The 22,838-nt window shown below is 42.2% G+C and overlaps 1 protein-coding gene across 2 annotated transcripts in view; it reads right to left on the bottom strand.

Moving 5' to 3' along the window:
- grm8a (glutamate receptor, metabotropic 8a) overlaps positions 1-22,838 on the bottom strand; it is a 158,745-nt gene that overhangs the window by 37,736 nt on the left and 98,171 nt on the right. For both annotated transcript variants that reach the window (XM_068306585.1, XM_068306584.1), the window contains exons 4-6: positions 12,504-12,639; positions 12,169-12,323; positions 10,066-10,203 (exon numbers count right to left, since the gene is read on the bottom strand). In XM_068306585.1, coding sequence (XP_068162686.1) covers positions 10,066-10,203; positions 12,169-12,323; positions 12,504-12,639 — 429 coding nt within the window. The remainder of the gene's footprint in view (positions 1-10,065; positions 10,204-12,168; positions 12,324-12,503; positions 12,640-22,838) is intronic.

Below are 22,838 nucleotides of genomic sequence, written 5' to 3'. Positions count from 1 at the left end.
AGGACGGTTTAAGAGTTTGGCACCAACAACTTTGGATGCCAGGCCAGTAGGTGGCAGCACCGCAGGAGAATTAGATTTTTTTTTGTTCTGTTATTCACAGATAACTAGGCCCCAAAAAAGCAATTCCATGTGAACAAAAGTTACTACTTTGTAGAGATGGAGAAGTGAAATCTATCTTTATGTAACAAACCTTGAAGTTTTGAACATAAACACCAAAGGGACTAACTAATTTCTTTTTGACCTCTAACCGAGTCCATGAAATGTTGCAAAATAAAAAAATAGAAAAAAACAACAAAACTCTTTGCCCCCGTTTTGCCCTTTTTCTGGGCCGAACATGCAGTTAGGACTTTGTCCTGAGCCGCCCTTTCAATATTGTAACACAACAAACAAGGAATGAAACCGAAACCAAAAGCTGGGAATAGTTTTCTGATGAGAACGATGACTTTTATTAACGACCGTATTGATATCAAGAGTGCATTTATTTGGAGAGCCAAATGCAATATAGCGCCAAGCAGAAAGGAGCGCGACGCCATCGCCAAATGACCTCTTCTGACCTTAAACGGGCTCCAACGGACTCGGTATCAGGGATGTCGGCACGGTAATGTGTGTTTTTGTGTGGAACTTGGATTAGCATTCACACACACAGCTCCTGCGGGTGATGTCAGGGTAGCGGCGCGTAAGCGGGAAGGGATTTTAAGCAGATGTTAGATAATGGGATAACTTGGAGAATTTAGTAAGTCGTGAGTGTGAGATGAAACAAACGAGGTGAGGATTGTGCTATCAAACTGACAGAGTGGCAAAAATATAACAAATGGGTTTATTCATGAGGATCTGGATTCAGAGATGCACCGATCTACTTTCTAAAAGTGGACTATTTTCAATTGTTGATTAAAATTTCCAGCCAGAATCGCAACGTTTCCCTGCCTGCTTTCTAGATATTGGTTCAATAGAGTCTCAACGCTTGCCTGTATTACAACTAAACAATACAATTGTAAAGTGAAACAACTTTTTATTCCTAATTAATACTTTTCAGTATTTTGGGGAAATAGTTGATGTCGACAAACCTGCAACGACTCTCTGGGCATCAAAAACCAGCGTGTATGACTTTGCTTGCGTTTTAACTTGACACAAAGTGGATGAATAGCACGTCTTCAATAGCAAACAAAAAAGCCATTGCAGTGTTTAAGATTGCAAATCATCAAACAACTTTAATTTTCAAATTAATCTTTCGATTCCTTTGTAACGGCTTCTTCTTCTTTCTTTTGTAAAGCCTGTGTCTTAAAACTTTTTGCACGACCACGATAAGGTTGAATAAATACTTGTTGAGGCTCAAAGCCGCTCTCAGTATCTTTGGTTCATTTGCCAGGAGGCTGAATCGATTTATGCCGGTGAAACCCAACTTGGTTGTTGTGCTACTGAAACCAATGCTGTGTCTAATGTGAACACCGACCAATGCATTCAGGCAGTGAGGTGAGGCTAATGCAAGAAAGTTGACTGGCTAAGTGTCGTGATAGATGCCTTCATGGCCCAGCGTGTCAGAAAGGATTTACACCGGGGGTGATTGATGGTGTCACGGACGACAAGCTGGACTAATGATTTGGACAAGCCCCGAAATCAGAAAGCAATTAGGAACAACTATTCAATTCCCGCCGTCTCCACCTTAACAGTGAAAAACATTGTTTTCCTTTTCCTGCTTTTTTTTATTTCTCAGCAGGCTCGCAAACGTATACGACCATATTTCTTTTCCCTTTCAAGATGCAGATGAGATGAATATAGTATTAATTAAAAAATGTATTCATAAACCTGGAGGATGATACAAACTCATCACACGGTGAGGAATACATTTACATGACGGGGGGCTTAATTAACTTTTCACTCTTTTAAGAAATGCTGCCCAGACACATCACAGTTCCAAGACATTTATTAATAACTGTTTTTAGAAAATTGCACCCATTCATTTATTTTTCCTTTAGATATTTTTTTCCTTCAAATCTACTAATCACCCACAAGAAAACACGATGCAAGGAAATGAATGATGCCAGCTTTTGGTTAAATGAGATTTTCACCATACAAAGCAAGACAAGCGGTAAAAAATAAACCTAATCGTGATATCTGAACAGTTGGTTCCTCTAATAAACATCGGTAGAAAAATATGAAGTGTTAGTCATTTTCTTGTGGTTGCACAACTATGCAAAGTCAAATAAGAAGTTAGTCTTTAAATATAAATGGATTCGCAACTGAGATTATGTAGTGATATCAGTGTCGTTATTCATTTCCTCGCTTATCATGTGTAGAGTCGGAGGAGCAACAGATATCTCACTTCCACCAACGGGGTTTTTGTGTGCAATCAAACGCTTAAAAAAAAATCCCAACACCTTTCATTCTGGTGTTAAGTAACTCCGCAACACCTCCAACGGAAGCCAGAGTGGTTTCTCTGATCTGAGTAATTGATTTGCTGACGATAATAATGAATGGATGAACCTATACCTTTTCCATCTGCTCCCCCTCTCAAACATCCTGTCAGCCTGTAACAAGAATATGTTGTGCTTTATTAAAGAGGAATCAGCAACACCACACCAATTTTCATGAATAATGTGATGCCGTAAACGTATGTTGCTAATATATATTACATCTCTATTATTACTGGTATATATTACCGCTGATAGCACACAGAGCTGATATAAATTATTCATTTTATGCAGAATCACTGTCCTGGTACACCGCAGCGATGCTCCATTGCTCTCTTCGTGCTGCCTCCAACTTTTTTTTTTTCTGTCAGTACACTTTCAATCTCTCCTTTGCACAGCTTTCACGCGGGTAAATAGACAATAATTTTTGTCGGTGTCGCTGAGGGACAGCAGGTTTTATGTCAACAGATCTCCTGTTTTTTTTCCCACTGTCAGACAAGAGTAGATACACAAAACCTGGTGCACACAAGTGGAAGGAGAGATAGAATAAAAGACACAACTAAATGTAGAAACGAAGAGCGTGATAAAGGATAGTCAGAGATGACAGGAAGAAAATTGGTTTAAGGAAGGCAGAGGGAAGGAGAAGAGAAACCCAAACAAAAGGTGGAGGGAGAGATGGAAATTATTTAAGGGGATGGGAAAGGGAAGAAATAAAAAAACATATGACAATGTTTTGACTGCAATAACGTAAAGTGTTCATGGGATTTGACTTTGAGATAACTAAAGACAGAATAAAAGAGAGTTTGAATCCATGTGTTTCCCCACTACGAAACTGCAGCCATTATGCAGATGATACTCTAATATAAAATGTCACCCAAAAGCGGTGACGGTAATTTTGATTAGCTCGATAAAGACAGGGTGTTGTTAATTGTTCTTTGGGCACAAAAAGAAAGACTTGGGTTTTACCTGAGCTCCTCATACCTGTCTTCATAAAAAGATGTCATTAATTACTAAGTCACTGAAATCAGACAGCTAATCTCAAAATAAGATTAAAAAAAAAGATCATTCCAAATTGACTGGTAATGGTTTGTCCACTGAACTTCATGAAAGAATTTCTAAGGCAATTCCAACTTATTAAAAATACGGCACTCCTTATATTAAATGAAAAAGAAAAAAACTGACCACATGACAACAACTTTGAAATCTATATTGTACCCTCCAGTAACGGGCAAAATCTAATTCAAGATTTTAATACTGTACTTGTTTTCCAATCCCTCTGTCCTTCCAGCTCAAATACATAATTGAAATGATTTGTGCCATATGAACCATCCAGAACCCCTCAGGACATCTGGGCCGACCTACCTGGCATCCCAACAGTCAAATCAAGATTATCGTACGACTCAGACCTGAAATAATTTAAATGCTAACATTAGACGAGCCACTATCACTATTCTGGCAAGCACGCTCACTCACCTTGTTGGTCCCAACGTCCAGAGTAAATAAAGTTACCCTTCCTTATCTAGAGGGACTGTTTTGCAGCTTCAGGCGGTAAATTAGGAGCGCCTTTGCTTGCATCTACATTTTATTCACCTTCAACTCTACTGAGTGCTGCCCTTTGCAGGGTTTGAACTGCAAGCTTTCGCATCTAAAGGGAGGCTTCGTCTCCCCACAGAAGGTGACGTACCGACTTCTCCACTGGGGAGACGTGGCTTTCTACAAACCTTCTTTACAACAAGAGGCAATGAATCATATGTGTCAGACTTGGGTATTTTTGTCTCTTTAAACTTAACCCATTTAAGCCCAAAGGCAACGAAGAGTAAGGATATCATTCTCACACTTTTCGTAATATTAAACTAGCTTTACTGTATGTATGTATGTATAAGACATTTTCTTAATATGTCCTTAATTAGTTAAGTCTAGAAAGTCATCCAAATATTACAATAATCTCATGCTCATGCATGTCTTTAAAACAACATTTGGGTGCATTTTGGCCAATAAATACACCTCCTGTTTGGCCATACCGTCTAAAATACTCATTTGGAACAAAGATTGTGTGCTGAAGTCACTGACAAAATACTTAACTGCATGTATTTATGTTATTAATACCAGATCTTTATAGCTTGCCATTTCTCTAGATAGCATCTAAACGGTAGCTGAACGCAGCAGAGCATTTAGAAACAGACATATTTCCCCCAGGAGTTGGTGGAGACCAAAGCTCGGCCAAAAGGAGCACAAATATCAAGATTTTTTCTTCTGATGTAGATGTCATGTGGCAATAAACTCCAAGTCTGTATCCCATTAAATCTGGAGTAAGGTTAACACAGTATTCTGTAAATACACCATCGTTCCAACAGTGAAACACAGCAGTGGTGTGATGGTCTGGGGGATGCCTTGCTGCCTTGAGACCTCGACAACTTGCCATAATTGATGGGAATCATGAAATCTGCTCTCTTACCAGAAAAGATCTCGGGGGAGAATATCTGGCAATCAGCTCGTGACCTCAAGCGCAAGCGTACTTGGGTTATGTAACAGGAGAATAATCCAAAACGCAGCTGAGAGTCTACCTCTGACTGGTAAATTTAGAAGAAAGCCAAGTCAAAGTTCACACTTAAATCCGATGGAGAAGGATTTTTTGACGACGTAAAACATTTAAGGTATGAGAAATGAGCAACAACAGGAGCGACTTTGCTTCCCCGCGAGCACATGTTCGTTTAGTTTGCGCCCTAGTGTGTCTGTATTCATGCGTTTGTGTGTCTGTGACTAAGCGGTGCGTCACTTTGACCACCACCAGAGGGTTCCTCAGTCCGGGTCCAGATGGATTAGCCCGTGACTTCACAGTGATAGATGTTCACTTCAGCACAAGCTGCTTTCAAGCACACCTTGTCTCTACGCCGGCAGTAAGTCTTCAGTCGTCCGACCGCTCAGATGGAGTCTCAGATTGCATCTGTCTCACACGTGCACGTAAAGTCGCGTCTGAAAGCGGGGAAAAGGATTGCTTCGCCGCGGCGAAAACGACACCTCGTTTCACCTGCGCCGGCGCCATCCCAGAACTCTTAAGTTCTGCAATCTGTCTGTCTGTGTCTGTCTGTCTCTAATTGTCAATCAGGCTCTCCATCTGTGTCTGTCTCCATCCTTCAGTCTGTTCCACCCCCGAGGCCATTTCACAAGGAAAAGGGAGTCGTTTATCCAGCCAGGCCTCCGCTACCCCCCCATCCCCCATCCACCTCGTTAGGATATGGTCTATTTGTGGCTGGTGTAGGTGTGTTTGTGCGCCGGGGGGAATGTGTGCAAGACTGGGCGATCTTGGGATCGCCACCTGATGACTTCACTGCCCTCCCCATCGAATTTAAGTCTTCTTCTTTGTCTTCTTCGTCTTTTCTCTTCGTCTTCTTTCTCTTTAGTCTTCTTCATCCTCTTCAGTCCTTGACATCTCGCTCTGCATCTTCTTCATCTCCTCATTCACTGTCATCTCCTTCTCTTTCTACTTCTCACTTATCTTTTTCTTCTTTACGTACTTATTTAAACTCGACTCAGACTTCCTGACATTATAATTTGATCCCGCATCGATCCATTCTCATTTGTCATTTGCGCTGGATTAGATTACGTATCTTCACATGCGGCTTATCCTGAGACAAGAGAAGCGCCCTTGCATTCAGATGATCTTCTCACTAATAACATGAATACATTATGCTAAACTGCTTTTCACGCACGCTCTTGTGTGGTCTCTTACCCGTTTCTGATAAGCTTCTGCATTTGCTGATAAGTAGACAGGAAGTTGCACAACCTTTCATTAAGCAGCTGCAAAGAAAATTCCAGTCTCTTGATAATCTTTGCTAATCAGGGAAAAGTAAACCAGAGAGCTTAAACTATAATTTCATCAAGATTTTCCCTCACAATTATTTTTTTTTACTCGGCATGGAAAAAGAATCTTAAACGCCGAATATGTTTCACACATTAAATCACAGTCAGCTGTGATTTAATGTAAGGATTAACATTCCTCAGAATTGATTACATTTGGTGTTTAATTCACAGCGATTGTGTGTCGTTTGGTTTCACTCATCAATATGCCCGAGTCTCCACTGCGTGGCTCCCCCCATTAAGCGGGGTTAAAAGACCTCTGAATGTTATTGGGCCCATTAAACCATGCATGTAACACTGGATTGATTCATAAGAGGGGGAGAAAGTAGGAACTAATAGCTGCATAAAGTATACATTATTACTAATAGCTTTTTCGCATATGACCATAAATGTAAGCAGCCGCTTCATCGACACATCCAACTTTTATTTGGCAACGTTTAAAATGAACGACGCAGTTTATGTGAAAACAGGAGCGATCTAAAATTGGACTGAGGGTAAAAAAGCATGAAAGGGAGAAATAAAAGCTTATATAATTTAGAAATATTATTTGTGTTTCTTCTTTATGTTGTAAAATATTTTCCTCTAACCCAAATCCCACTTTATGGTGCAATTCCTGGTCCAGACAGACAATAAAGACCCCTCAATCTTGTCCTTTACTTGTTTAATCTCTTCTGTCAATAGTTATTTTAAAAAATTGAAGTTGACATGAGCAAGAAGAAATGACAGAAACATGGAGGGATGGAGGGAATCAACGTTTTAAAGGATAATCGGGGAATGGCGGAGGGAAAAAGAAAGGTAAGATATTGGTGCGCTTCCCTCGAGGGGTGACGCAACACACCTGGGAGAAAAGAACACACACTTTGTGTATCTGAGGTTTACGGCTCCTGTCACAATCGATGATGCTAGCCAGTGGGACGGATCCACCCAAGGGCCCTACATGTGAGTGTGTGTGTGTGTGTGTGTGTGTGTGTGGATGGAATATGTGTGTGCATGAATGAGCTTTCATGTCTTTCATACTCTGTGTCGTGGTGTGTTCCAGTTCCGAGCTGGGGGGACGTCAGGCTGACAGATCCAGGATCAGAGTCACCGATTTGGGATGAAGTTCTTTTTTTCCAATGAGAAGCATCAAATCTGGGATTACCGATGACACAGCTGACGTGTTAACCAATCACGATCGCAATCCCGGCCTCCATCCTTTTATCGGACTTTGACTTTGAGCAAGAAGAATCGACCAGAGCTTGGAAAACATTCACACCTGCATTTCTCAAAGCGAAGCCGCGGTGGAGATTTGACGGATCGGGGTGAACGCGTCGCATTAATTAACACGAGATTGTGCGCTCATCTGTGACGGTATCCTTTGCACACTGGCCGTGTCAGTGTTTGCGAGCATCCAGGCTTATCTATGATCTGGTATTTGCTTCAGTGAGTCCCCCCCCCCCTCCTCACACACCTCCCTAACCCCCCCAGGGTGTCGGTTTTTTTACCTGGTTGCAAAAGAAGGTTTTATTTCGGCATCCGAGCTGACCGCGCTTGAGGGGAAGAAAAAGGCTTTTCAGTTCGCTCTGAAGTCTAAGTGCCTCAGATTTCCCCTCTCCTTTGTGCTTACTCTGCCTTTCGTGAAAAGATGGAAGATGAAAGTAGATGTAATTTATTGCAAATAAATTACTGAAATGATTTTTTTTTTTTTTTTTTTTTATTGGAGATTGGATGTCTGGCACAGTCGTGTTCAAAGGGCACACATAAAGAACACATTTTGACTTTTCGTGCGCTATATTGACGCAACGGGTTTCGCGTGACGCAAATATTAAGTTTTGAAAAATGCCTTCAAGGTGGGCTGAAAAACAAGCAAATGAGTTGCATGAGGCTTGAACAGATACTCTGAAGACTGATGAAACGCTGACGCACGGCCAAGACGAAAGCAGGCAACAGGTGGAAAACGCAAGACAGGAGTCGTAAGGTGTGATGTGACATCAGCATGCAAATCAAAATAAAAAAAGGGTAACTTAAGATACCAAGAAAGGCACAAAGGAAAAGAGAAAGGTAAGTAAATAAAGAAATAAATGAATTAATAAAAACCATCAAACCATAACAGAGATGTCTGAGAGTTGCGTGACAGCTATGGAGTACAAACAAGTCAGTTTAATCAAACAAAAGATCAAAATTCTTTTTTACACGTCTCTCTATTTACTACTTTTTCTCAATTCATGAGTAATGTTGCCATTTTTTTACCCCCAAGGCAGATATTTGACAACTTCAGTAGAATGAGCATGTAACCTACCAAGTGGGCATGTCATAGTCAGGATGAACCAATCAGAGGCAGCGCAGGGTGGCGCCATGGCGTCACCATAGTAGGATTCAGAAATGCTCTTGACACAACAAACATCTCCAGTTTATAGTCATATCCTTTTTTCCCTTCCCTCTTCCTGCCTCGTAGGAACGTTCACACCTTCCTCCCATCCCAGCCACGTCACCATGGAGACACCTCGAGCTCCTGATTGGCTTCCGCGCTGACGATCTGGAGGTCGCCAACCCCGATGTTTTGTAATTAATGCACTCTGTCTCGCGACTGCGGCACCCCCCCCCCAGACTCGTCCACGCCCACGCGCACAGATGCCATCACCCGTAATAGACGGTCAATGAGAGTGGAGACCCTCACGGACCTAATTATGGGAAGTAATGGAGGACATTAGCCGGGGGAATACCCACTTGTGTCACACATAAACACACACACTCAATTACAATGCTGCGAGGTCATAAAGAACACACTCCAATGGTTTTATGTTGATGACCATAACCAATTCTGCTGTAACTGTGCTATTTTTTTATTTTTCATTTTTGTAGCGCAGACAGCGGCAGCTGCAGGTACGGTGTAAAATGCAGGTCAAACCACACATTTCACAAGAAAAAAAAGTGACAAGTATAAGTGTTTACCAGGGCACGGATAGACACGCAACAACACGCAGAAGAGGCTATATTTATACTAAACCGGCTCTCGCAATTATTTAATTTCCATTTAAGCCTTGAGAACACAAACGATTGTTCTTGTTGAGCTGTATTACTCCCGGAAGCCTAACTGTGAGTGTGATCTGTGCTTTAAGGGTACTTAGAGGCTGCACTACTCTCTGCAATATAAAAAAAAATATATATATACTAATTAAATCCTGATGTTTATGGTTGCTGACAAAAAGAAGGAGGCGAGCCTCGGATGCTCAGTTGAAGCCTTGAAGATTCTGCACGGATTTTTTTTGCAGGGGCGGCCTAATTGGGAAAGGCTGCAAGGCTTGAGTCCTTACTTTCCATCAGACAAAACAAAAAGTGTGCCACAGAGCAAAAAAAAGGAACAATCAGACCAACTTCCAAAGTTTGCTAGAGGGCCTTGTGATTGTCCGTCCATCCAGCTTCCTGCTGTGATGTACGGGAGCCTGGATGGGTCATAACAGCAACCTGACGGATCTGAGAGCTGGATGAAGAGACACAAAAGAAGCTCCTCTCTCACGCTGCGATCTCTCGCCAAGTAGCCCACATCGATCCTCATGGCCTCTGCATCCTTTATAGTTTTGGCTTTGGGGGGGTTTCATAGGTTACAACCCTCACTCACATCCCCTTCATTTGTGTAGACACACGGGAACATTTTTATCTTCTCGTGTCAGGGGTCTGGAGCAACATCCAAAGTAAGTATAACCCACTTAATGTGGAAAGAGAAGAACCCGCCTGCTGTGGCTACTGGGAGTTTCAAACATTTCTCTGTTTTTAGTACCAAACCAGCAGGTTGTATAAAATAAAATGCGTTGAACCTTACCTGTGCATTTCTTCAGGCTACCGGGCCGTTTGCCGTGCATTCCCAGCTTGCAGTTGAAGTTTTCCTCCCAGAACTCGGCAAACCAAACGTTTCTTCTGTTGTTGGACAGCGAACGGCTACGGAAATACCGATCAAACGCTGCAAAAAAAAAAAAGTTTAAAGCTTTACATAAAAAGAAGGAGTTATCAGTCAGATTATAAGGGATTAATTTCCACCAAGCCTGTATGGGTTTAATAAGTTTGACCTATGAATCTGAGGTGAGACCTAGAAGGCTATCCTGCGTAAGCAGGAGCTCCTATCAACCGCTAAAGCCACGGGCAGGGAAAGCATCTCAGTGTGCACCTTCACAGAGCAAGTTGTCCAATTTAATAAGGGGAGGAAGAGCTGAGATAAATGGGAAGTACACGTTTCTCCACTCACTGGAATATAAATACTTGTCAGACACCGTCAGGCCAAGATGAAGAGATGGACCAACGAGAAAAGAGATCTTTAGTTCGTCCACAAAATAAATTGGGCGAACAAATTTTTTTTGCTCACCGTTTGGAAAAAACAATGTCAAAAATGGATTTTTAGAGAGACATACTCTGCGGTCATATTGCTTAATAGCCTCTTTAACATTATCAAGAGTGTGTTGGGGCGGCTGGGATAAAGTTGCTAATTATAACTGTGGACATCAGGTCTGCCTCAAGAAGACTGCAAAGAGGCATTAAACTGCTCTAACGAAAATAAGGGGTAATTTCCAACACTGCCGGGACAGCAGTGTCAGGTAATAAAATGAACCCCACAGAGGAAGGGAAATCACTGGAGACTTCAGGCTTGAGCGTTTCCTGACTTGCTGTAAAAGCTGGGTGATCTCAGCTGTCAGGTAAACTGGCCGGGGTTCAAGTGTTAATGAGGATTACACGCCTGTCACGGCGATGGAAAGATGTGACGCCTGTAAAAAATAGCAGCGGTGTGTGTGTGTGTGTGTGTGAGAGTTGTCAAACAACAGCAAGTTGAAGTTCCTTAATAACAGCAAGAAGATATTACCTCCATCAAGTGGAGGCAGTTGTTTGGGGACACTGGAGCCACTTGGGCACCAAAGTTATAGGTTATATATATAGTTGTTTGATTAAAGTCTGACATTTTAGGAAGCGTCCTTATTTGCTTTCTTGTTGAGAGGTCCATGCGGTTCTCTTGTGGTACGCTGTACAATAAATATGAAGCCAGAACCGGGGAGACGCTTGGCTGAGTTTACTTAGGCAACAAAGACTCTAAGGAAACACAGCGAGCCAGATTCTCAGCAAAGTTAAAACTAGAAAAGGATGGTTTACTCGCGTCCCGACAGCAAACTTGTGGAGCGTAGCATCAAGAGAATGGGAGTAAAATCAGATTGGAGTTACCTTGACTGTCAAAATAATCCAAGTGGACGTTTGGGACCAAGTCAAAAACTTTAAAGACAAACGGGCAAGATGATAACACACCCTGTTTTATTTAATAAAGTGATCTATGAGCAAACTCTGGGTAAGTTGTTGATCGGTTCTCCCAAACTGATCTAATACAATACAAGATAAAACACAACCTACATGTAGAAAACTGCACAACAAAAACCACACTTTAACCAGACTAAACCACACTTCACTTAAAGAGAAAACAAGACAAATTCAAAATAGATGGCTTCAGGTTTATACTTTGTGATTATTGTGTCGCTCCAGGAGTCAATTATCTGACAGGAAGCTCTGACAGCGAGCAAAATGACGACATCTTGCCTGGGCTAATGGCAAAAACTTGTTGCCTGCTGGGATCAAGAGGGAGGAAACATGAGAGTATTGCACTTTCTGTTTCTGGTCTGCCCCTTGTCTCTTTAATTTGATCTATCACACACACACACACACACACACACACACACACACACACACACACACACACACACACACACACACAACAGCTTCAGCTTCCTTCCATTTGTCACACAGCTTGGTGTGTTAAAAGACTTGCAGTGCAGGAAGCTTTTGACATTTTTAAAGATCACACTTTATTGTTAGTTATCGAGTGTGCGCGTCGTGGAATGAGGGCGTGATGTCATTCCACTCTCTTACTCTCTTTTTATTCGTGTGTACTTACCATCCACGGACGCTCGCTTGGGAAGAATGGTGATGGCGCCCTCTGCAACTCTCTCCTGGCCAATCACGGGAGAGATCTTTGACCCCCAGCTGTCTGAGCCCACCCACAGGAAGTGACCCGTCTGGTTGTTTCTCTTGGCTGCGTCCAGCACTCGTCTGTTTGAGGAATAAAATAATTAAAAAATAAAACGCTAGACAACGAGAAATGAATATAATATTATTAACAATAAAATTGAAGTGCAGATTATCAAATAAGCTAAAAATACAGCGTGCAGTAAGCAGAAAAAAGGCAGTAGCAGCAGCAGCAGGGGGTTCACTAAAGTGTGAAGCACACACCGTATGTCGTCCTCATTAGCGAACATGATGATTGCCCTGGCATTGGAGGTCTCCAGCAGGCGTCTGATGATCTTGTCAAACTCTCCTGGCCTGGGCTCCCTCGGGATTTTCAAGGACTGGGCGATGCAAACACCGCCTGCAATGCAAACAGACACAGGAATACATTACTGCATGTTTTTTAGTCGGTTTTATTTGCATTATTTCGGTTTGTGCTCATCACTCATCACTGAGCAGAGAAGTTGTGAGATTATACACTTAAATTCAGCAAGACTGACAGGAAAGTTCAATTAATGAAACCCAACAACGATCCGAACCCACAGGTTGTAGAATTATCAGAGTGTTACTGACCAAGGATTATTTAAAATGAATGAGGAGCACGCCTGCTGCCCCCCGCTATTAAATATTCATGCCAAAACAGACAGGTTGAGAAACCGAAAAACCATAGAGCTGGGGGTGGGGTGGGGGGGGGGTGAGACATGATGTGAAGAATAAAAAGAAAGTAAAGCCTCAATAAGGTGTTTTCACAGCAGAGCCAATATGGATGTGAAATTATCAGCCCCCGCTTTACAGCAGTGATCCGCATGGACCAGGACAACAAGAGCACAAGTCCAATACAGAAGTTTTTTACTTTTTATGTCTCTGGTACTTGGTTAGAATCCCTTTCCTGCCATGACTTCATGTCATGTGATGTATAGCTTGAAGAGTCTCAGATCATTCCTCATGGAATAAAGAATGATTCCTGATGGGATCTGGAATATTCCTGGTTTTACACGGATAAACTTTCTTATAGTTTTAGGTCCTCAGTTGGGACTCTACCATGAAGTTTGGCGCATCGTTGTAACAGAATCTCATTTGGAGATGTGTGATCCTACGAGGGATTCTATGCAAAAAAGAAAAAACATAAGTAGTTGTTGTTGTTGATTATTTGGTTTTTAAAAACAGCTGATAAACAACATACTTTGCCGATAAACCAAACGTACAATGGAGGTTGAATGATTTTACTTCCAGCTACATAGAAAATGATTTGCGAAGGAACGCCCAAGAAGCACAGACACACACTCTCTCTCACACACACTTATACACACACACACACACACACACACACACACACTGACACACACACACTTGTCTGTTCCAGCCCGTTTATCTAACATCTGCACAGTCTGCCACTTTCACTACATCACGTGCTTTAATCAGACACAACACACACACACACACACACACCCACGCCGGTGTTCGTATCCACGCTCGGTCGCACCAGTGAGCTTGAACTGTTAAAACAAATACTAATTAGCCTGAAATTAAAAGCCCCTCAAGGATAATAGCTACAGTGATAAAAATCTGCCCAGGCACCTCCGCTCTACCCCGATGCACACCCTTCACAGTAAAGACGAATACGGGGAAGTTCAGGGTGTTTTCTCAAGGATAATCACCGGCTTGATATATACGTTTGCATAAATACACACAGATAGCGCATTACCAGGGAACGAGGTATACACTTAGCGCACAAACACTGCTTGCATTGTCTTTCCACCGTCCTTGGAGCGGTATAAAAGTGATTAAATCGTTGTTTTACGACCCATCATCATCAATATCTGTCCTCACGGAGAATGCATTTTCCCACATGATGGAATATAAAGTCAGACGGGTAGGGGGTAGCCTCCCAGGAAGAGTTGGGTTCGAAGCCTGTTTAGGTTCCTAGGGTTGTCTGGACTCTTCCAGTCACTCCAGTTTCCTAAAACAATTTAAACGCATTTACAACCACTTCATGTTCATTTTTTCGAATGGGCGCCTTCATTAGAGGGTCAAAAGACCTTTAATGGCGGCGATAACCAATGAGAATCTTCCATACACACGCAGGTTCGTGGCCTAGAGAGCAATACGGTAACAAGACTTTGCATTTCAAGGGATTTTTTAATTATCAAGCACTCCTGTTCTTGCTTTTTTTTTCTTTCTTGATAAGACAAACAGTTGATTAGAAGAACCGCTTGTTCAAAGTGACATCAGTTATTAGAGCACAACATCACAGCTCCCGTTAAACGAACGCCTCGAGGCTAGGTCGGCAGGAAGATCATCGGATTATCACACGCATCCAGTTGAAAGCAGGAGTTTAGGAACAAAAGAGGAAAATCGTGTTAAAGACATCAGACCGGAACTGCTTTAAGCTGCAAAATATGTAATAAATACTAGGAAAACACGAAAATCTTGCAGAACAATAACAATAAAATAATTTTTTGACTGATTTGATCAGTTTTTGGGTCAAAGAGTTTAAAAAAAGTCTCAATTAGTTGCTAGATTTTTTTTTAAAAACCACCTTTTCGACCCCAGCATTATTTGTCGAGTAGAAAACTGTTTCACTCTCCACGCGAAGCCGGAAAAAGCTCAATCTGCAATGTCAGAATTTGGGCTGATTGTGTGAAAAACTGGATAATTAATTGTTTAGCGACGCTAAAGGACGGGCACGCTAATGCGAGACCAGTCACAAATTGTCTTTATTCACCTCGGATAAAAGAACCCTCTCAGCTGCATTGGATCACAGTAACAGCCAGTTTATTAGATAATTCGGCAATTGTAGCGCGCTCATCTACAGAAAGCAAATTGAATCGTCGGCTCTTCACCCAATGAGCGGTGGTGTCGAGCTCTATTTCTAATCACCTGATTACCGAGGCTTCAGCGTGGAACAGAATGCCACCGAATGCTAATACCTTGAGTTGTTTACCTCTGTGTCAAGCTTATTTTTTGAGATCCCAAGTATTTGCAGGTATCAGCCAATGAGATGCAACCCGTGCAAAATCCAAGCATAGAAGATCGGACTCATTCTTTCGATTTGCATTCGCGCCCCCCGGTGGCCCCCTTTCAACGCAGCTGTTAAAAGAGGACAAAAGGTGGGAGTTGCACTGATGAATTTGGTGTAAATACTATCCAGCTCATCTCCAGATGAGATCCTCCCAGCTGTAATTAACTCCTTTGTGTTTGAAGATTAAATTAATTCCAATTTTGGACGGGAAGCGAGGGTATCTCAATATTTAATTAACGATCTGCACACCTCCCTCGCTCTCCCCTACACCTTTTGGCCGAGGGAGGTGTCTTTTACGCTGCCTGTCCTTCACTCCTGTCATTTTCTCAGTGTTTCTGGATCTCCAAAGTATTTTAACATATAAGGAGGAGCTCCTTTTCACAATTCAAATATGATCGGAGCATGTCATGACTGGAACTACGCTTTGAGTAGCCATAAATCCATCTGTTTATTTACTTTACTCTTTGATTCCTCCTCTTCCTCTTTATTTTCCATCTTCTCCAGGTAACACACACTCATCTCCTCTCGTTGCATCTCCCTGCTATTCTCAGCATTATTTTGAAAAGATTGTTCCAAATGTAGTCATTTGCGCCCCGTACAGTTCACCACACACACACTGCATGAAAACTCGATTCAGCACTGCAGGAGGAACCCCAGGCGCTCGTCGATGCGCCGCTTCATCCTTTGTCGTGTTTATTCCAGAATTAAGGCTTCAGCTCAGAGTGGTGTGGTTTTCCTGCAAAGTAAGATGAGTGCAGAGAGTAGCTGTAAGCTAGCTGCTCCTCTGCACACAGGAGGGTCGTAGGGTCGGGGATTAAGGTTAGAGTTAGGGTCAGATTTAGGGTCAGGTTTCGGGTTAGGACCCTGTCCATATTCTACAAGGATTGTTGGGTTAGAAGTGTGTGAGGGGATGAACGAAAGAAACCATTCCTCCATTGAGGATACAGCTCACTGTTTTTCAAAATTTCTGCAGCACACACGTGCATGCACATGCTCAACACACACACACACACAGACACAGACACACACACACACACACACACAAACACAGGCACGCATCATCAATTTGCAGCCATAACATATTATGTGCCAAACAACTCCACGTTAATTTCCTTCTCCACCTCCCACCGCATTCATCGCCACAAAAAAATGCGAACTGTTGAAAGGGTTCTCACACTCACAGCAAACACACACACACACACACACACACACACACACACACACACACACACACACACACACACACACACACACATTTTCTCTCTAAACCTCATTAGCACTTCTTTAAAATTAAAAGTTGCCCTCTGCTTCTCTATGCTTTGTTCATGGCTCGGGGCACAGCAGCGTGGGCTTTTGAAGTCACTGATTTATGTGTGTGCGTGTGTGTGTGCGTGTGTGTGTGTGTGCGTGTGTGAATTTGTACTCATAAACCAATGCTTGCCTTTCCATGTGTCTTTCTGCACTCTGGCTGCTATGTGCTCGACACACTTTGCTCGGGTGTGGATGAAGCGGTGCGGTAAATATTGTGTTGTGCAATTTTTTTTCGCTCCAACTTGAGACTCCTCCGCGGGCTTTCTAATGAATCATTGACAACACCCACGGAACCGCTGTCCCAGGAAATTTACATCCTCCCATTAAAACGTGCCTTAAAGGACACCGGCCTCAGAGCCACAAAACGGGCTTTGGATACTTAAGACAGTCCCAAACCGAATCCGAAAAAGCGGAACTCTTAACACAAGGCTTGTAATTGGCTGATAATGCAATGCTGATAAGGGCAACAAAAACAAGACAGAAAATGAATGTACTTTTGGTCTACGTTTGTGTTATCGCGGTGTGGCTGCACACTGAGATAAAATTGTGAGCAATATCTCCTGATTCGCTCTGAGCTACCACTTGGTAAATCGAGGCAACTGTGTGGTGAAATTAACTGCATGTGCACATAATAAAAATCGGTGCAAGGACATAATGCAATAATATGTGGGCTTGATCTAATAAAAAAAAAGAGAGCAGATTTAGACCCGAGTCTCTATAGCACCTGCAGAATTTAATGGCATAGCAATGGCTGCAGGGGCTAGCCTTCTGTTAGCTTCTATGTGCTATTATTATTATTCTTCTAGACATAAAAAAAATCCTCCTTCTGTGAATTCTGCAAGATTACTAAGGGCACTAACTTGACCGTATGTTAAAAGTAGCACTAATAAGATACAGGGATTAAAAAAAAGAGAACAATATCTTAAGAGGACATAAAAAGATAAATATCGTTATAAAAAATTAAAACATGTAGAAATAGCATCCCAACCCTACGTTGCATTAATAATACAGAAGTAGCATAGCGTGCAATTGTTAATCATATATATGGGGTACAATGCACTTGCATAATTGATAGCGATGGCCATGTCAGCCATTGATTGTAGCACCAGCTCCACCCCTCCGCTGTGTGTCTGTCTGCATTATTTAAAGACTGACGGACTATTTATAGAAGTTCTGAAAAAAAAAACAAAAAAAAAAAAAACACATTACAATGTGTGTTTTTGCAGTATCTGACGGATGAACTGGTTTTTCAGTTGAGAGGAGACTGACGGACATTCACGCTTGTTGTGTTTGAGTCTCTTCTGCGGTCAAAGCATTCCACGATATCTAGCATGCAATTAGCATCATTTTGCAGACGGTGCTCGAGTCTGGAAGAAAAAAAAAAAATCTATTTTAAAATCCCCCAAATCCCTTTAAATCTTAATGATTGTGTGCTGGGAAAACAGATGAAGCAAAAGTGAATGTTATGGAGCTTGTAAATTGTCCAACCATTAAAAGAAAGTCTCAGTAAATACATATATTAAAGTGTAAATTGTGGAGAAGTCACTAATCCACTAGAAGATCTGTGACCGAGGAAAGACGGAAACTTGCTTTATATTTCAGTAAAACTTCTTTTCATTGGACACATCATAAGCAACTTTTTTGCTGCTCTTAAACTTATAAAGTTCTAATTTTCGATCATAGAGACGGTCGTATGAAGTAGAAACTACTATTCAATTATCACTCAGGTCTGATCAACCAGTTATCGATTAGGGTATAGCCCGATCAACCCAATATTTAATGTTTTCTTCTTCTCTTGTTTATGGCAGTTGCTAACAGCCTGTATTACCGCCACCTTCTCGCAGTAATGCATATTACCACCGTTGGGGAAAACGACAATCATATACAATATGTATACTTTTGAAACAGTTTGTTGAATATTTATTTATTCTTTATTATTAGTCAATCTCTTCAACACTTTGTAGACTTAGCAAGAAATTAGCAATAGAAAATGTGTAATTAACAACAACCACTTCTCATTTGTCAGAATCAATACGTAACGGTGACAGCTGAAGGGTGGCAGAAGGCCAGAAGCCACCGCACTTAACCGACTAAATTTTCGAAATTTCTTCAAATCACAATCTGTATCGTAAAAGTGTCCACACTCTTCCGATACGTGCAAGTCGTGCGCCTTTTGTCGCACTCATAGATAAGCGTTCCAGACTCATCTCCATAATCTCATCAACCACACAAGCCGCCCTGCAGCCTTTTCAAATGGACTGCTTTACTATCAGTCCCGCGGCCAGAGTTGACAAGAGCAACTGGAGACTCATTCTGTGAGTCTTCACGCAGGAGACAAGTCCGTTAAGGTCTCCATTGACTCATCTGACCTTCTGGCACTTGTCACGCAGCACAAACAACCACCAATCAATCAGATTAATCCCGCCAGCAATGGGGGCCGGTCGGTGGGAGCCTGGAGGAATTGAGGAGGAGAGAGAAAGGAAATGGATTCAGGGAAGGAAAGGAGGAAATGAAGGCAGGGTTGGATGGAAAGAGTTCGGAAAATGGGAAAAGGAGAAAGTTGCGGAGGGAGAAATGAGGCAAGGGTGGCGAGATGAGGAGATGTAGGATATAAGGCGACAGAGGAGCGAGATAAGCAACGTATGATTGGATGTCAGGCCACAGATAAAAAGCGCAAGGTCAATGTTAAGCCCAGAGATCACAAACAGAGAACATGTCCACTCCCCCCGTCTCCTTCTCTCTCTCCTTCTCTTCTGAGCCTTGATCTCTCTTTCTTCCACTCCAGTCTTGCTAGAAGTCTCTTTCGCCGAGAGAAGACTTTTTTCTTTCTTTTTTTTTTTTGTCTAGAATTCTTTTCTCTCCTCTCTTTCTCGTACACACACACACACACACACACACACACACACACACACACACACACACACACACACACACACACACACACACACACACACTATCTGACAGTAATCAGACATCCAATTACAGCACTGCCCTCAGACCAGAGCAATGCTGGTGCATGTGTGTGTGTGTATCCATGTGTGTGTGTGTGTGTGTTAGTGTGTGATACAGCTACTGTTTCATTTCTGTTCATGCACACACACACGCACACACACACAGACCATCAGATCCCCGCTGATGCTTGTTACTCCCCACGACGGGTTGCCCTGCTGTCCTCCAGCCCACGTCTTATCTAGACATGAATGATGTCACAGGTGGAAACACGCCGCACACACACACAGGTAGAAAGACGCAGAAAACATTAAAAAAATACCAGTTATATGTCATTGAACAGAAAATGTAGATAGAAAAATAGAGGTAACAGGAGATACAGAGGTGTCATCAATCACAAACGAGTATCCAGGCGTCGGTGAAGAAAGATATAAGAGTGAACGCCTCCAATGAGGTCAAACCAGTCGTCCATAATTAAATTAAATCCTAATCCCAATTCCAATTAAATTAGATAATGTCACAAAACTAAACATGTCCTAACTGGCTTGCCGTAGCTGCTGTGGATTGAGACTGTGATTGGATTATAAGCAAAGAAAAATAATGTGTGCACGTGTGGAAAATAAGAAATCTGTGTTTGATGGTTTCTTCCTGGGTACACAGCCCTCCTTTACATCCAGATTCACACTAATCCATCATACAGTGAGTAAAAAAAAAAAAAATTTCCTGTATGATCCCCTTTGGTCCCGATGCTCTCCAGGATTTAATGGGTTCTTTCCCACCATATTGATGCATTTCTTGAATAATCCTGCAAACAGACAATCTAATGCCAGAGAAAACAGATACAGCATAGCATAGCATTAAGAAGTCAGACATGTAATGCACACATAGCACTTGTGACAAAATTAATCTGTCGCCCAGAATCAGAAAAGAGGAAAAAAACATGTTTGAAGTGACATCAGTGCAACTGAGAGTCAATGCAGTCATTCCTAAGAGACAATTAAAGTCTAAAATAGAAAACACACTCAGAAATACACGAAAAATTCAAAACAGCACTCAATCCGCCGGCAGTTTGTCCCCGATATAATCTGTAGATGAAGCCAATATATGGGCGACGTTATGGTGTTTGAATGGGGACGGCCACACAGGCTTTTAGCCGCTGATAGCATCTGTGTTGGGGAAACACGACACCTGAACGGCAATGAAAAGGAAAAGCTTGGCTGCCTGTGAATGCATAATGGCCTGTGTGTGTGTGTGTGTGTGTGTGTGTGTGTGTGTGTGTCTGTGTGTGTGTATGTGTGTGTGTATGTGTGTTTGTGGATGCTCACACACACACCACATCAGCAGAGGCTATTGTGTGCTATGCTAATGTGTGTCTGCAGTTACAGCGACAGCATGAACAGGTCTGTAAACCGGCTCTGTCTGCATCGCTCACCTCTTTTCTAACACAGAGGAGTGTGTGGATGTGATGACGGTGAACGTGTGTGTTCGTTGCGGCTCTTTATGCCCATTACATTTATCTATTTGGAGATTTTTGTGGAAATCTTTGCAATAAAGGGGGTCAAATTCATGCACCATGATGAGGTTTTTGTTCTAGCTCTCATTGTGGCATATTTTTAAAAGTTTATGTAGCTGCATCTTTCAAATTTTTTAACAAGAAACATACTTTAAATGTTTTGTTTCCAGGCGTTTATCATCCAAGAGTAACTGAAAATATCCTCCCCCGGAGGGAAATCTGGAGGTTCAACAAAAGTGAAAGAATTGTCGCCCTTTTTTTCACAGGACGTACCTTCAGCCGTCACTTTGATCCACTTTTTTAAAGTCATCGAGAACTTTTTAACATATCCGCTTTCTCAGCATTTTCTGATTATGACCCAAAACATCCAGTTAAATAAAAAAATTTTTTTTTAAAACCTGCTGGTTTCTTCACAGTGAATACAAAAGAGTGCCTTACTCTCCAGCCAGGTGCTGTGAAGGCATTATTGCTTTGGCCATCTCTGCCCCCTATGCATAGATTTCACCAGATCGATACGTCTTGCACATGAACTATTCTTCAGGTATCGACAAAGGCGTTCTCTATTGGCCGAGGGTTCTGCTTCTTGCAGCATCAATGGATGCAGAAAAGAAAAAAAACCTTAGATGACAAGGCTTGAGGGTTAAAAAGATAGGCTCTATAGATGTACTCCAGTCAGGGGGTTCTATTTTCCTGACAGAGCACGGAGCGGCTTTGCGCTGCTGCTCGAGTGACATTTGTGACAGAAACACAAAGGTTTCTCCTCTTCTCTGCAAGAATTTCATATTTCAGTGACTTGTCCTGAACTTTTGCAGCGTTTAAGTCGGTGGAAGGGCTCAAAGAGGGGCGGCGATAACGCAACTGAGACGGGGATTGTCGTGATGTGAGCTTAATCTGTGTGCGCAGCAGAGGTGAAGAAATACGATGTTCCAGTTTCCTCGCTCATGTATTTTATTTTATGATACTATATGTTGTATAATAGGGGCCAATTTGTGAACGCTCACACATCGGGCAATTCCTATGCAAAAAATAGAACCTGCCTCGAGGGTTAAAGGGATTGCTATTCTTATTTTTATACTTCTTCTTTTTTTTCGCAGGGTAAGACCATAAAGTAAAGTATAACTAGATCAGTACAAGTATAGCAAAATTTTATAAATGGGTACCACTGTCACTGTCACTATCGCACTGGATGGATGAATGGATGGATGGATGGATGGATGGCATTATCAACACTGCACTACTGTAACGATCCCGTCCTTCTAAGGTTCCGTCCATCTTCTGCTAAGTATTCCATTGAGGTCTGACACTTCCTGTTTCTTCACTTTCTATTTTCCTCCTCCAACACCCATCCGCCCACCCTCCATGCACTTCCTCCTGTTTCCAAATCAACCCTTTAACCTCTTCTCCTCCGTCATTTTGACTCTTTCTTTTCTCTCTCCTTTGCCCTTTTTCGGTTTTGCCAAAGTGAAGGTGGTTAACGGTGAAACATGTCCTCCTTTTTACCTCGGGCTCTTGATTGCTTCTGTCTGTATCATTATTTCTTCCTCTGGCTTTTCCCAGTCCCTCATTGTTTCTTGCTTCTGCTCCTCACCTCCTGGGGGGGCATGTATCAGTATCCTCCATCTTCACTCTACCCCTTCCTGAGCAATCTGTGTCATATCTGTCCTTCTATCTCAATTACACCTTCTGCTACAAATGCAAACTCTTTACTTTTGCTTTATTTATTTGAGAGTGGAAGCAGAGCGTGGAACAGAACGCACACTGTCCA

The sequence above is a fragment of the Antennarius striatus genome, chromosome 22 (assembly GCF_040054535.1).
Source record: "Antennarius striatus isolate MH-2024 chromosome 22, ASM4005453v1, whole genome shotgun sequence".
Classification (NCBI taxonomy): domain Eukaryota; kingdom Metazoa; phylum Chordata; class Actinopteri; order Lophiiformes; family Antennariidae; genus Antennarius; species Antennarius striatus.
The sequence above is the reverse complement of the archived record's forward strand: the minus strand, read 5'-3'. Positions and strand labels throughout refer to the sequence as shown.